The sequence below is a fragment of the Entamoeba histolytica genome, genomic scaffold, assembly GCF_000208925.1.
Source record: "Entamoeba histolytica HM-1:IMSS scf_1104750517939 genomic scaffold, whole genome shotgun sequence".
In the NCBI taxonomy this organism is placed as follows: domain Eukaryota; phylum Evosea; order Mastigamoebida; family Endamoebidae; genus Entamoeba; species Entamoeba histolytica.
In genome coordinates, this window is record NW_001915040.1 from 1,595 (window position 1) to 17,111 (window position 15,517).

At 23.3% G+C, this 15,517-nt stretch overlaps 3 protein-coding genes and 1 pseudogene across 3 annotated transcripts, besides 6 other annotated features; 1 reads left to right on the plus strand and 3 right to left on the minus strand.

The window, feature by feature from the left end:
- The window catches only part of EHI_108880, a 2,314-nt pseudogene extending 184 nt beyond the window's left edge, over positions 1-2,130 (minus strand).
- A 63-nt stretch (positions 2,131-2,193) lies between these two features.
- EHI_108990 (uncharacterized protein) lies at positions 2,194-2,517 on the minus strand (the record flags this gene model as incomplete). Its single annotated transcript, XM_643931.1, has 1 exon — positions 2,194-2,517. The coding sequence occupies one exon, from the start codon at positions 2,515-2,517 to the stop codon at positions 2,194-2,196; it is 324 nt and encodes a 107-aa protein (XP_649023.1).
- A 117-nt stretch (positions 2,518-2,634) lies between these two features.
- Positions 2,635-2,739: a repeat region.
- Positions 2,740-3,247: 508 nt separating this feature from the next.
- Positions 3,248-3,530: a repeat region.
- Positions 3,496-4,120: a repeat region.
- Positions 4,121-4,935: 815 nt separating this feature from the next.
- Positions 4,936-5,455: a repeat region.
- A 2,487-nt stretch (positions 5,456-7,942) lies between these two features.
- Positions 7,943-8,106: a repeat region.
- Positions 8,107-8,128: 22 nt separating this feature from the next.
- Positions 8,129-8,513: a repeat region.
- A 1,538-nt stretch (positions 8,514-10,051) lies between these two features.
- Positions 10,052-11,749, minus strand: EHI_109000 (uncharacterized protein; the record flags this gene model as incomplete). The annotated part of the gene is made up of 1 exon (XM_643327.1): positions 10,052-11,749. The coding sequence occupies one exon, from the start codon at positions 11,747-11,749 to the stop codon at positions 10,052-10,054; it is 1,698 nt and encodes a 565-aa protein (XP_648419.1).
- A 2,709-nt stretch (positions 11,750-14,458) lies between these two features.
- Positions 14,459-15,517, plus strand: EHI_109010 (uncharacterized protein; the record flags this gene model as incomplete). Its single annotated transcript, XM_643328.2, has 2 exons — positions 14,459-14,897; positions 14,952-15,517. 2 exons carry the CDS (start codon positions 14,459-14,461, stop codon positions 15,515-15,517), a joined length of 1,005 nt encoding a protein of 334 aa, XP_648420.2.

Genomic DNA, 15,517 nt, shown 5'->3' on the forward strand with positions numbered 1-15,517 from the left:
AAAAATGCATCTGTTCTAAATCTAATGTCATTCATTCTTTTCAATACAAGTTCTTCTTTACATTGTGAGATAATGCTTTCAATTCCACTACTATTAGTTATAAATACTCTGTTACACAACTCACTTGAACTAATATTAGACATTTCTGAATTTTCAATACGTACAATATCAACACCTGTATTATGAAAACTTCTTCTTATTAAAATACCTACCGTTTTACTATCAATAACTTCTAATAACTTTTTAGCTCCATAAATTTCAAATTCAATATTTTCACATTTGTTAAGTAATAATGATCTTACACATCCAATTTTTGTGTAAGTTTCATATCCAATATCTCGTTTTTCTTTATGATTTTTACAATTAACCATTTTGACATTTCCATATTCTTCATATTCTCCTTCAATTATTATATCCTTACTGTTTTCTATTGTAATATCACTATTAATGTCACTTTGAATTTTAATACGACTGTCGTATCCATTTCTTATTATAACATGTTTCTTGTCTGTTTCTATTTCTATGTCTTTCTTTTCATTATTCATATCTATTATTTCTCTATCTTCTTTTATATTCTTCTTTGTTTCTGGAATACTACATTCTTCATTATCTATTGTAATGATTTCTTCAAGACTATCTAATTTCCCTGTATTTTCTGTATTTTTACATCTTGTTATTTTCATTTCATTATTTTCATTCTTCTTAATTATGAATTGGCAATTCTCACATTCATCAATATATAATTTCTTACATTTATCAAATAACTCTTCAAAAATATAATCTTTCATTGACACAATATATATCTCTTATGCTTCTTTCAGTGGTATTTTAATATATTCTTCAATTGATTTAAAGACAATTCTCTTTGGTTTAACATCATTTTCATTGATTGTAGATTCAACTACTTTCAATGATTTACATTTTTCATTTCCTTTAATACTAACTTCTTTAGATTCAATAATTGTTAATTTATTAATTGAAAACTTTGTTTTAAGTTCAATATTATTTCTTTCTATCATATCAACGTTTTGTTCATTGTTTGATTCGATTTCAATTTTGAAATTCTCACATTTTTCAATACAAATATCAGATGATTTGTTTGTTGTTAATTTGAATTGTGTTAGTTTATTATCTTCTAATTTCATTCTTTCAATACTTTCTGTTTTAACACTAATTTGACTTTCTACACAATTATTCATGTCAATATTTTTTAATTTATTTGCTACTAAATTAATATGTAAATTAGAACAACTAATTAATTGAATTTCTTCAACATTTTGGAATGTGGTTATATTTTCTTGTATTTCTTTCAAATATCTTCTTTTATTAGTTGTAATTCCTTGTTTTTCTTTCATTTCATTTATTTTTATTCCTTTTCCATTTAGTTTTATTTGTTTTAAATTATTTACTGATAGAAATTCAATTGAAGAATTGGCATAATTCATTTCTAAACATTCAATGTATTGTTGATTTATTATAATATTTGAATCTCTTGTTTGAACATAAAGGTATTTGATATATTCAGGTAATTGTGGTATTTCATGTAATTTGATTTTTGATTTAGAACAAAGTCTGGTAATAACGTTTCATAACATGTAATTGAATCTACATAAAAGTCATTAAGAATCTTGTACACTTTCTTTCTATTTTCTTCTTTATTCATATCTTCAATATTAACTCTAATACCACATCCATCATTAACACTAGTTGGATTAAATGATGTTATTTTTTATTTGAAAATAATGAACTACTTGGTGCTTTAAAAAATTTAATATTTCTTTCATTGTTTTGTTCAGACAAAACTATACTTGAAGAATAAATTGTAATTCCTTTTGGTATATCTATTTCGTGTTTAATAGGACTTTCTCTTTCATAAATGAGAATGATATTTTTATTCTCTCGAGCTTTAATTCCATTAACATTATTTGACACATAAGTTATCATTTCACTTGGATAAAGTGATTCTTCTATTTTCATTTTATCAAATGTTTCATTAAATACCTCTGAAAACATTTCATTACTTCTTATTTTATTTCCTTTCTTCATATTTTGAATGATAATTTCTATTATTTCATCTAATGCATAAGAAAAATAAATCAAAGACTCTACTTTTTGAATAATTTTAGACATTCTTTCTCTGTCTTCTTTTGTAATACTTGTTTGTTGTTGACCAAATATTTTGTTTGTACCATTTCATGTTGTTGAAAATACAAATCTATCAAAAATATAATTTCTGATATTCTCAACTTTCATTAATATTGACTCATCAACTGGAAGTAAATTACAATTACATGTTGGTGGATTAAATATTCTACAAAATTGATTAACATCTTTTTCCGATGTAAACCATGGATTAACTTTCAATGAGTGAATTGCAGCTCCACATTTCTTGTTAATCATTTCAACGTTTTTGATGTCATTCATATCTTTAACATGAAGTGCTACTTTCATCAAATAAACCATATCTAGTTGTTTCATTTCTCTTCTTTTATAATTTGTTGATTTAGTGACTTTCATTAAATAGTTCAATTCTTTATTTTTTAGTTCATCTTATTCATCACAGACACAATTCTATTTATAGTGGAATAACTCTTTTTGAATAATTTTATTTAAAAATTACTATAAACATTAATATGGTATGTCTGAAATACCACATACAAAACATTAATACAAATTCAAACTTCGATTCTCCAAGTTATTATCTGATTATGATAGTACATTTGAATGGAAATTGTATTAATCATACGTTGATGAATGAATAATAATGAAGTATTATGGTTGAATATTATTTGTTGGAAGAGAAGAAAATGTATTTATTAAGATGAAATTAGAAGTGTTATAATGAATAATATCAAAAGAAAAGGAATATTTGATGATATTAATAATAAAAGAAAATAGTTATAATAATATAAGTGGTAATGAAATATTCAATCAACATTAAATAAGAAAATAAAGAAGAAGTTAATTAAAATTGAAGTAAAAACTAAAGAAAAAGATAAAAAGACGAATTAAATTGAATGAATTTTGAAAAAAGAATAATAAAAGAAATAAAACAAAAGAAGAATGATTTATTCACAAAACAAGAAGAAAATCTACAAATAAATAAAGCAATGAAATTACTCATCTTTTAAAAAGTGAAGTTATAAGATTAGTCTCATTTAATCAATGAAGAATGAAATATAAATGCATTAATATTTAATTATCTAATTTTTATTAAAGAATTTCACATTTTTTTAATTTCTTATTTTATGATGTTGTTTTTATTATTGATTTATACTCTACTCTTCTATTATATCATTTACTTTCACTTTAATGTATTGTTTAGTATTTATTTTTATTTTATGTGACATTTTAATATATTTAATATATTCTTTTTCATTATTGACATTGATGTTTATTGCTTTTATTATACTTTCAATTTATTCATTTCTTAATTTCTTATATAATTTCTTATTTAACCAATTAATTGAAAAACAATACAACATTTCAATTAAATTTCTATTCGATTTCTTTGGTTTGTTGTATTTCTTCTTGTATTTTTATTATACTTTCTTTGTTATTTATTATTCTTGTAATTTTACATTTATCATTCATTTCTTTGTTTGTATTTTGTTTTTAATTCTTTCTTCTTTTGTTTTAATGTCTTTTTCTTCAATGTCTGTTGTTTTTTCTTTAAACTCTTCTTTAGTTTTTCAATTATCTTTTTCTTTTTGATTGAATATATTTCTTGAAGAATATCATACCATCTTTTTCTTTTATCTTCTTACTTCTTAAGTATTTCTTCATATTCTCCTTTATTTCATCCACTTGTTATTCTTTTTATTCTTTCTTGTATATCATTTATTGTTATTCATTTATATTTGTTATGGGTGTAATCTTTATTATTATTGTATTTATCTTGTTTTTATTTGTTTTTTTGTGTGTCTTTCATCTTCTAATCCTTTTTCCTTTGTATTTCATTTACCATGATTATTTTGCAATTTATTGTTATTAACATTCATTCTTTTTTTATTGTATGACATTGAATTTCTATGACTTGTTTGATTTTTCTTTACAATACACAAATGATTTACACAATAACAATTGTATTAAAATTTGTTTTATATCCTGCATTGGAAAATATCTTCAATAAAATAATACAAAAAAAAAGAAATAAAGAAAATAATAACATAAATAATGAAATGATTTGTTTAAAATGATTTAAAATATGAATTATAAAAACCAGAAGTTAAACATATGTTAAATAATAGAATATTAATAACAATTCAACAAGAAAGAAATGATGAAATTAAAAAGAAAATCATAAATTAAATTTTTAATTATTGATTGAAAACAAAGAAATTGAATTTCATGAATAAGAATGATGTTGAATTCTTTTATTGTTTATATTTTCATTTTCTATTTATTTTTATATCCAATTAAATTATTTAGAGTGTTTAAAAAAAATTAAAATCATCTAATAAATTTATATAATGAAATTACTAGAAAAACCAACAAAATTACTTTGTATTGAAGAAACAGATGACTGTATAAGTTCATTTGTTATTTTTATTTTAAAAAATACTTTCAATATAAATGCTGATTAAACTCAGAAACAAAACAATTTGATGATTTCAGAGAATGACAGAAGTGATGTATATATTATTGATACTTCTCGAATTTATGGAGATGATAGAATTAATAAAGAGAATAATCAAAATATTGATGAAAGTGTCAAAAATACAAAACTACAATGAATTATACTAACAAGTAATTTTAATGTAGACAACCTTTCTAATAATCTTCAGTCTCCATTTAAAGTTATATCTGATATTTATCCAATAAAAGAATTTCTAAAGAGTTTGTATAATGAATAACTAAATGATATAATTTGATACAATAAAAAAGAAACATGAAAAAGGTTGATTTGAAAAAGAAGAAATGATTAAATTTATTATCAAAATTAGTTAATTTAGTGTTAATAGATTTTTCATATATTCTTCCTAGTTTAGCCGAGATTAATCCCTGAGCTGTTTAAAAAAGAGTAATCTTTTTCTTTAACTTATCATTTATGTTTTTCTTGCAAACTGAGAAAATCACTTCTTTGCTTTATTTTTTCTTATTAATGTCTTCTCATCCTTCTTCTGCTTATTTCTTCTTTTTAACCTTTTGTTTATTTTCTATCTTAATTTTAAACATTTTCTTTTTCCTTTTTTCTTTATTTTATGAATGAGAGAAGAGACTATTTCATTCCCATTATATTATTATGTTTAATTTTCTTTTAGCCTTACCCACACTTTAGTACTTCCTTATATTACACCATGTAATATTCTATCATAATATCTTGCTACACCCTTTGCAACTTTACCTAATACATTCCTAATTCAAATACACTGTCATAACCAGATAATAACTGGGAGTGTCGATGCTTGAATTTGTACTAGGGTTTGTGTGGTGTTTTAGACATAACACCTTTGATTTATAACGAAAAATAGAGAAAGAAATAGAACAAAAACTTATAAAAATGACCAATCAAATACGAATTAAAAAAGGGTTTAATTCTCAATAATCTGATAATAGAAATAATGCAACATCAACAGAATGAGACTGTTTCACTTATATTCGATGGTTTTGACAATAAGAATTTAAGAATACTTTCATATGACATAGAGAAATTAGTTTCTGTTTATCTTAACAAATACATTGGAAATTTCATCAAACAACAAGACAACTTTTCACAACAACTCAATCAATTCCAAAACAAAATGAATGACATTGAAATGTCTGTGATAATGTTATATTCAAAGGATGAAATTGTAGAAAAAATGAAAGAGCAAATAAACAAACTTGAAACAATGACTGTTGAAAAGATAAGAGAAGTGAAAGAAAAGGCAAAACAAGCACATAAGGATATTGACAAGAGACTAAAAGAAAAAGGCAATGAAATTGAAACAACTACTACAAGCATAGTTTTTCATGACTCAATGATAGAAGATATTCTTGAAAATACTCAAACACTACGCAATGAAAATAAAGAATTAATTAGAGGAGTAGTTGAAGAAGAAATGATGACAGAATGCTTGACTCAATATGAAAAACAAATACATTTCTTAAACAAATCAAGAGACATAGTTGTGAATGAAAGAAACATTACATCAATGAGTGATAAAGAAAGTTGTATTATACCTAAAGAAGTGAAATATAACGACTATGAAATAATACCAAAACATCAAATCAAACAACTAGAAGAATGGACAAATAGAAAAGTATTCAATATATTATTTGATTCAGATATTGATGATTGGAAAGTTAATACATCAGTATTTAATCAAAGAATAATGAATAAAGAACATATAATAATTATTATTGAAGATTCAGATGGAAATAAATTTGGAGGATATGTTAATTCTAAAATTGATAGAGTTGATGAATGGATATATGATTCACAGTCATTTGTATTTTCATTAGAATCAAATAGAATTGAAAGAATGATAAAATTTGATATTAAAACCCCAGAAGATGCATTTTATTTATGTAAACGATCAGATGATTGTTTGTTTGGATATGGATATGGAGGTGATATTGATGTTTATAAAGAAAATAATAAAACAAATTCATATTGTAAACAATATTCATTTGAATATAATGGAATTGAAAATGCACTTTGTGGAAAAGAATGGCCAAATAGTTATTTCACACCAAAACGAATCATAGTAATTGAAATGAAATGGTTCAAATCTTGAATAATTGAAAATGAACTAAAAAAGAATAAAAACAAAACAATGAAGAATATTAACATTTCATTCATCTGCTAATGAATGAAATGGTGAATTAAAAATTGACATAATTCATTGTTGATTTAATTTCATTTGAAATATTCACACTCAATGTGTTTTTAATAAATAATAAAAGAAATAAATAATGAAGACAATGAAATGATAATGAAATAGAATAATCTAATATTGAACAAATCAAATAAAGAATATATTGAATATATCATTATTGTTACTTTATTATTTGTTATTTCAATTATTAAATATTAATAAATTATTATTCATGAATATTTAATTGATTGATATTTTACATTTTCATTTTATTTAATAAATGAAATATAAATAATAAATGAATGAATAATAATTTAATATATGAAATAATAAAAAGAAAGATAAATAATAAAGAAATATGATGTATTTAATATATAATATAATTTATTATCAAATATAATAATAATATCAAATGATGATTTATTTTTATTTCAAAATATTTTGCATCATTAAATTTTGCATCATTAAATTTTGCACTTTTTTTATTTGTTTCAATAAAATTTGCATCCTTTATTTTTTTCATTCTTTTCTTCTTTTATCATCTCTTTTGTTTTATTACACTTTATCTTCTTTCTTTTTATATTCTCTCCTTTCTACTTTTATTCTTTCTTCATCATATTCTACTTCTTACTTTATTTTTATTCTTTTATATCATTCATTCTCTTCTTTTTCAATTATTTGCTTTTTTCGTTGCCATTTAGAAGTATATCAATTTGAGGATTTATCATAATATTCAAATCTCACTATTTTCTTTGTTGTTAATAACATTCTTCTTTTTTAATTTTCTCCAATTTCTCATTCAATGTCATTTGAATTGATTAATGAATATCTATGAGACAAAACACTTGAACCTTTGTGTTATTGCATTTCTATTTCAGATGCCGACTCTCATTTTCTCTTTTTTCAATAATAAAAATCCTTTTTAGATGAATTTATCTAGAACATACCGTACTAATCCATTTCCAATATTCATGTATTGTTTTGAACTATGAAAAGAATCACTTCTCATTATAATTAAATATAAATTAGTTATGTATTTACTTACAACTTCACTTCCTGTCTCTTATTAATTTCTTCATTCTTTGACTATTCAGTAATTTATTATTGATACTTTTGAGTTGAAACGATAGGTAAAATGAGACACATATGAAACATCATTCACACACTAATACATTGCATGTTTTGACACTCTCAGTTATTATTTGGTTATGATAGTGTATTTGAATTAGAAATATATTATTTAATATTGCAAATTGTGCATCAATATATTATGGTTGAATATTACTTATTGTAATATAAGAATTGGTATTTAATAATAAAGAAATTAAGAAATATATGAAGGTATTAATTAAGAAAAAGGATTTGCTAAATTGTGGTTAATTCCAAAGGAATTAAACATAATAATATAGTAGGAATGAAATACTCTCTTCTCTCATTCATAAAAAAAAAGGAAAAAGAAAATGTTTAAAATTAAATCAGAAAATAAACAAATGATTAAAAAGAAGGACTAAGTTAGAAAAAGTTAGAGAAGACATTAATAGAAAGAAATAAAGCAAAGAAGTTCTTTTCTCATTTTCTTAGACAAACCTAAAGATTAAATTAAACAAAAAGATTATTCTTTAAAAAAACAGCTCAAGAATGGGATTAGTCTCTGCTGAGCAAGGAAGAATAGATGAAATTTCTATTAATACTTAATTAACTAATTTTTATTTTTGATATTTTTTAGTTGAAAGTTGAGGAATATCAAGAAACTAAAATAAACAAAAAACAATACCTAAGATGAAGTCAATCAAAAATAACATTGAACTAAGAGAAGAGAAACACGAAATGACAGTAGAAACCAGTGAAATAATGAGAAAAGAATCTGGAGATAAAAACAACGAGCAAAACGAACGAAAAACAAAAGAGTTAAAGGATGACAATGTTAAAATCAAAGAACAACACAATCCAAATAAAACACAACAAATAATTAAACAACTAGAAGAATGGACTGAGAAACGAATAAGAGATATTATATTTGATTCAAATATTGATAATTGGAATAGAGGTAAAACATTATTTGGAGAACGAATAAAGAATAAAGAACATCTAATATTTATTGTTGAAGACACTGAAGGAAACATATTTGGAGGATATGTTAATGAGAAAATTGGCACAGAAGAAGAAAGTTATATACTTGACCCAAATGCATTTGTATTTTCATTAGAATCGAAAGGAAGATTAAAAGAAATGATGAAGTTTGACATTAATGAGTACCACGAAGCATTTTATTATGACACCCAATACTATAACTTTGCACTGTTTGTTTTTGGAACTGGAAGAGATATTAGTGTTTGTAAAGAAATCTATAAAACAGAATCATATTGTTCTCAATGGTCATTTAATTATAAAGGAATATCAAATCCATTTTGTGGTAAGTGCCGTTTCATACCACAACGAATCATTGTAATTGAAGTGGAATGATTTTGATTATTTATGTTTAATTTGAAACAAAAAAAAAGAAATAAAAAAACAAAGAATCAATAATAATGTCAAATGATGTAAATTTATTATTATTGATTATTTTATGTATTTTCTAATATAATACAATGTATTGTGTATGATAAAATATTAAATATGATATGTTCTATTAATAAATATGAATGAAATATTTTTGTATTTCAATCAATTACAATATTCATATAATTTGATTATTATTTTATTCTTTCTTGTGTTTATTTCTCTTTTATATTCATTCTGTGTGTTTAGTACATAATTCAGTCATTATAAATCACTATGAATCATATAGTCTTTTGTTTGAATATAAATATTTTATATTCTACAATTATATATATTCTATCTGATACTTCTAATTATTAAAATAGATAAGAACCACAATTTATTCAGCCAATAATTGAATATGTTTCTCATAATCTTTATTTTCATTTTAATTAGAATGAATGTATGAAAATCACTTAACAAAGAAAAGCTTTATATCGACTGAATAATGATATTATTATTTATTCTATCTATAATTTGTCTTAACAATTAAATATTCATTAATAGAATAGATATAATAAAGACTTTTAAGGAATAAAAAGAATAATAAACAAAATAAAATAAAAGAGAATCAAAGAAAGGAAAAGAATAAATAAATTTTACTCATTCTTCTTTTATTTATTCCAATAATTAAAAAAAAACAAGAATTAATTTTAATCTTCTTTATTAAATTTATAGCTTTTCTCAATCAATTAAATATTTAACTTATGTTAATATCGTACTTTCTTTTTATAATTTTGTTTTCCTTTCTTTTTATCAAACTTTTTCCATTCACTTTGTTGTCCTTGTAATTCATTAAGAATCTTTCCATATGCTTTCTTTTGTTTTTGTCTTTCAATTTCTTCTTCATATCGTTTCATATCACTAATATTTTGTGTAATTCCTTCTTCAATTTTAGATGCTTTACGTGCTTCTTCTTTAATCTTCTTCTTTACTTCTCTAACTTCTTTTTGTAAATCAACTTCATGTAGTCTTGGATTAAACATTTTAATCATTCCAACATTTTTCTTTTCAACTAATGTAACTTGAATTTTCATTTTCTCTTCTTCTTTATTCCATTCTTCTACTATCCTTTTACACTCTTCATCTCCTTTCATACTTTCAATTATTTCTTTTAATCCCATTCGACTATTTATCTCTTTTCTATTCATTCCTATCATCTTCTCTACTATTTGAATGATTATATCTTTAACATATCCTTTTAACTCTTCTCCTTCTAATGTAATCGCTTCTTCTACTTTTATTCCTTTCTTTCTTTTACTATCTTTTACTATTAAATATCCTTTCCTTATCCATCCAATTAATTCCGGAATATATCTTCTTTCACTTATTTCACTTCCAATAATTGCTCCAATACTTTGAAGTACAAATCTTTCTTTTTCAACTCTAACTCCATAAAAAAGTCCTCCTAAATATTCCATTATTTTCATTGTAATCATACTTCCTAAATCTGTACTAGACCATACTTTACTAATTACTCCTATTTCTTTTAATGTTCTTAAATCTTCTTTCCATTCAATTCCTTCAATTATAACTTCTACAATCATCATTCTCATCTCTTTTCTTCTATTATATATTTCTCCTATAAAACTCTGAAGTGCTTCTGTTGTTTTTAATACTCCTATCTTTTCAACACTTTTTAAAATAATAACTGCTTGTTCCGCTAATTCTTCTTGCTTTTCTATTTCTTTTCCCCATTCTTCTTTATCTCCAATTTTATAAACTACTGTTCTAATATCTTCTTTTTCAATTCTTTTAATTAAATCTTCTTCATCTTCCAGTTTTTCACTTCCTTCTCCAATTCTATGTTTCTCAACAATCCCTCCTTCTCCTATTTTATTAATTCGTTCTTCTATATTATTTATTTCTTCTTGAATTCTCTTCTTTCTTGCTTCATGAACATCTTCTTCTATGTCTGCTCCAACAGCTCGTGTTTTTTCATTTTGCATTTTAGCAAGTAATTCTACATATTCATCTCCAAAATTATCATCTCCACTTTGTCTCATGCTAACATGTCCTATAATATCTTCAATATTCTCATTTAAAAATTCAAGTCTTTCTTCTTGTTCTTGTCTTTCAATTGCTTTCTCCGCTTTTCTTTTCTTTGACTTTTCAATAATTTCCGCATATCTTCCTTTCTTTGTCATATCTGTCTTTTCTTCTTCTGTGTCTTCTGTGTCTTCTTCAATCACTCCAACTGGAACATCTGTATATCCCATCTTACTTTTTGACAATGCAACTCCTTCATGAGTAAATTCTTCCTCTTCTTCTGATTCTTCATTGATATTGTACTTGTCTTTCTTTTGTTTAATTCGTTGTTCAAACCATTTCTTTGCACGTCCCTCTTCCGCTCCAACTTGTTTCTTTTGTTTTCTTTTGTCATTGAATATACTTTGCGTTCTTTTCATTTGTTTTTCTTTTCTTCTTTTTCTATTTCAAAAACCCTATTAATTTGTGTTATATATAACGTTGCTGTGAATTTAGATTTTGTGTTTTTGCAATCCATAAAATATTACAAATACGTTTTTGATTAATCATTAGATGTTGTTTGTTACTGAAGAGAGTGTTTTTTATGGCGTTACTCATGACAATAATTCTCTCTGTACTGTTTTCTATGAAATCTCCGAGTAAACTGATTTAGTCCCGACAGAATTATAAACAATTAACTTCAAACACATATGGAATATTGTTAAGCCATTTTCATTTTATCATCACCCTTGTCAATTTGAGCAACCTCTTCTTTCCAGTTTCAAATAATAAACTGTGTTTTCCATCCACCATTCTATTATTATTCACATCTGATAATTTGGCTCATTTTATTCTCCAATAAATGCACTAGTCAGATAGTTCGAATGAAAGAATATAATGAGTGTAGATTTATGAGTGAAAGTTTAGTTGATGAATGGAAGAAGCAAAGAAATATAATTCATCCAGAATATTCAGAAGAATGAATAACATAGAAATAAATAATAAACTCGACTAAAAGAAATAATAAGACTGTGATACAACGAATAGAAACAGAAGAAAGATGAAGAACATAAAAATGGTATAAAATATACTTGAAGAAAATAAAGAAAAAGCAAAAAAGAAGATGATGTATCATAAATACAAAATAAATAGAGTGAGTACATAAAAGAATATCACTTAAAACAATAAATAGAATAAGTTTATTGATGTTTTTATAATAATAAAATGAAAATTGAATTGTATAATAAGAAATAATAAGAAGGATAAGACATGATGTTGTATGAAAGTACGTTATTATTTAATTATTTTATAGAATTGATTGAAGATATAATTTTATTTGTAAAAAGAAACAATAACATTGAAATATTCAATGAATAAGTTTAAAGAATCAATATAATTTGTTGCAAGGATTGTATGTATTATTTCATAATAAATGTATTAATAATGAGAAATATTTTAGTTATGGTTTATTTAAAATGAAAATAAAACAATAAAGTTTTCAATAAATACATGTGTTTATTTTAATTCATTGTTTCAAAATATTTCATAATATGATGAATGAATTAAATAATGGATAATAATATCAATGAGAGTATTTAGTTATAATAATAATTCAATTTTTAACAAAATAATAAATAGAATGACATAATGGTTTAATACACATTCTGTTACTGTTTTTAGTAAAATAATTGTTTTATAATATTTTATTTATCTTTTCACCAGTTTTGTCATTATAGTTTATCATTATATCTTTCATTTCATTATCTTGTTATTTAATATAACAAGTTTATTTATTTATATTGTTATCTGATTATTATTCTTTATTAATATCGTTGTTATTTAATTTTGTTATTAATATTCAAAATACATGAAATGTGGTGAAGTACTTATTATTGATAAAGATATAACATAAAATTGATGTTTCATTATTTAGTAGTTGATATTTCCAATCAAATAATATTCAAATGTCAAATTAATTAACAATAAGCTAAAAGAATAATATAAAGATATCATAGATTAATATTTATACATGTTATTTATATTTCATTATGAAATGATGATTGTTTTTACACTATTTAAATAGAAAATGAAATGAATAAGAATTTTGATATTCATATTGAATCGAGTTAATTAAATGAATATAAAATACTAAATTTATTTTTGTAATATTTGAATGAATAAAGAAATAGAGTGTTAACATGAAACATTAAATAGTGACACTATTGAATAATAAGTATATAGTAATAATCATAAAGAATTGCATGTCATTTCTTTTCAGTTAAATTATTTTATATTGTATAAATATTAAAAATTGAATAATAGATGAATGAAAGTCAAGAAATTGGAAGATACAAAATAAAAATATAATTTTATTTGAAAGTATTTATCAAAAATAAATAGATTAAATAATAAAAAGAAATAAAAGAATATTGTGAAAATGATATTAAGTGATTTTCGTTGCCTATTAAATTGAATGTTCTTGTTGTTTTTATTATAAGTAAGTTTCAAAAGTGAATGAAATAATAAAATTAAAGAAATGATTAATAATATACAACTCCAATTAATGAATATTGTTTAATAATAAATAAAATTCTAGTCTATGAACTACGAAATAATTGTGATATCAAAAATAATAAATAACATTCAATTAATCATTCAATAAAATTCAAAACAGGAAGAAATTAAATTAATTTGAACAAATTGTTTCAAATAATTTCAAAAATAACATTTAGGTTCATAATTTAATGATCATTTCAAAAAGATTGATTCAGATAATATTAAAATATAAAATAATAATGATTTGACTTATGAATTGAAATTATTATTCATTTTATTTTATTATTGTTATTATTGTTTATTATTTATTTTATTAAAGTTGATATTTATTTAATTTTGTTGATTGATTTACAAAATTGAAATGAATTTTAATTTAATAATTCATTTCATTCTATTTATCATTGAATTTTAAAATACAATGATACAAGAATATGATGAAATGAATAATGAAATGATTGAGTCATATGAAATAAAAAGAAAATAAAAGATAATAATAGAAAAGAAGAGAGTATATTTAAAGAGAAAACTTAGATTCATTTCATTCAATGTTTATATTTCTATTGATTATTGTAATTAGTAATGCAACAAAGTGTATGAACAATCAAGAAGAAAGTAATAGAGAAATAATACATACACTAATAAATGAAAATAAACATAAAAGAGCATACAAAGAATATAAAATATATTTAAAGGGAGAAGATATATCCAAAGTAACAGAAGAACCATCTAATCCATCAGGTCAAAAACAAGCCGAAGGACAAAATGCACAAACGAAAGTAGATCAACCAACAAACTCAATTGTACCAGTAGTACCAGAAGAAGCAGGAGCAACATCAGGAGAAGATACAGCAACAACATCCCAGAAAGAGTCAAATACAGCAGACAAGCAAAATACCCAAGGAGCAACTCAACCAGGTACAAAGGATAATCAAAAAACACAAAATGGGGTTGACTCTGCTACAGGACAAAGTACAGCAACTACAGCACATACTGGTTACTCAACAGCAACAGATAAACAGTCAGACAAATCAAGTTGAACAAGTGAAGGAGGAAATAAACAACAAGGAAGTGGTGTCAATACAATAGATGGAAAAGGAAATACTGTGCAAGACGGTACAACTCAAAATGGGCAAGTGACAGCAGGAGAAGGACAAAAAGATGAAAAAGGAGAAAATACACAAACTTCTGGACAAGATGAAAAAGAAACAGCAGGTGGAAAGTCGGGACAAGGAAGTGGTGAAGAAGGGAATAGTCAAAAACAAACAAATGGAGAAGGAACAGAAGAGAAAAAAGAAGGAAAAGACAGTAAAAATGAACAAGGTGATAATTTTGTTGATGGAGCAGGAAAAGAACCTGGAACAAAATCAAAAGATGAACAAAGTGGAAAACCAACAAGTGGAACAACTGAAACAAAAGACAATACCGAAACAACAAAAGGACAAGATGGAAAGGATAAATCAGAAGAAAAACAACAAATAAATCAAGAAGAAAAGAAAAATAATACTACAAATACAACAGACACCAGTTCTGAAAATAAAACAGACGACAAAACAAATAATAGTCATGATGAACAAAACGAACAACATAATATGGATAATGCTTCAAGTATTTTCATTATTCTTTATGTCATCACTCTATCTTTGTTATTTTAA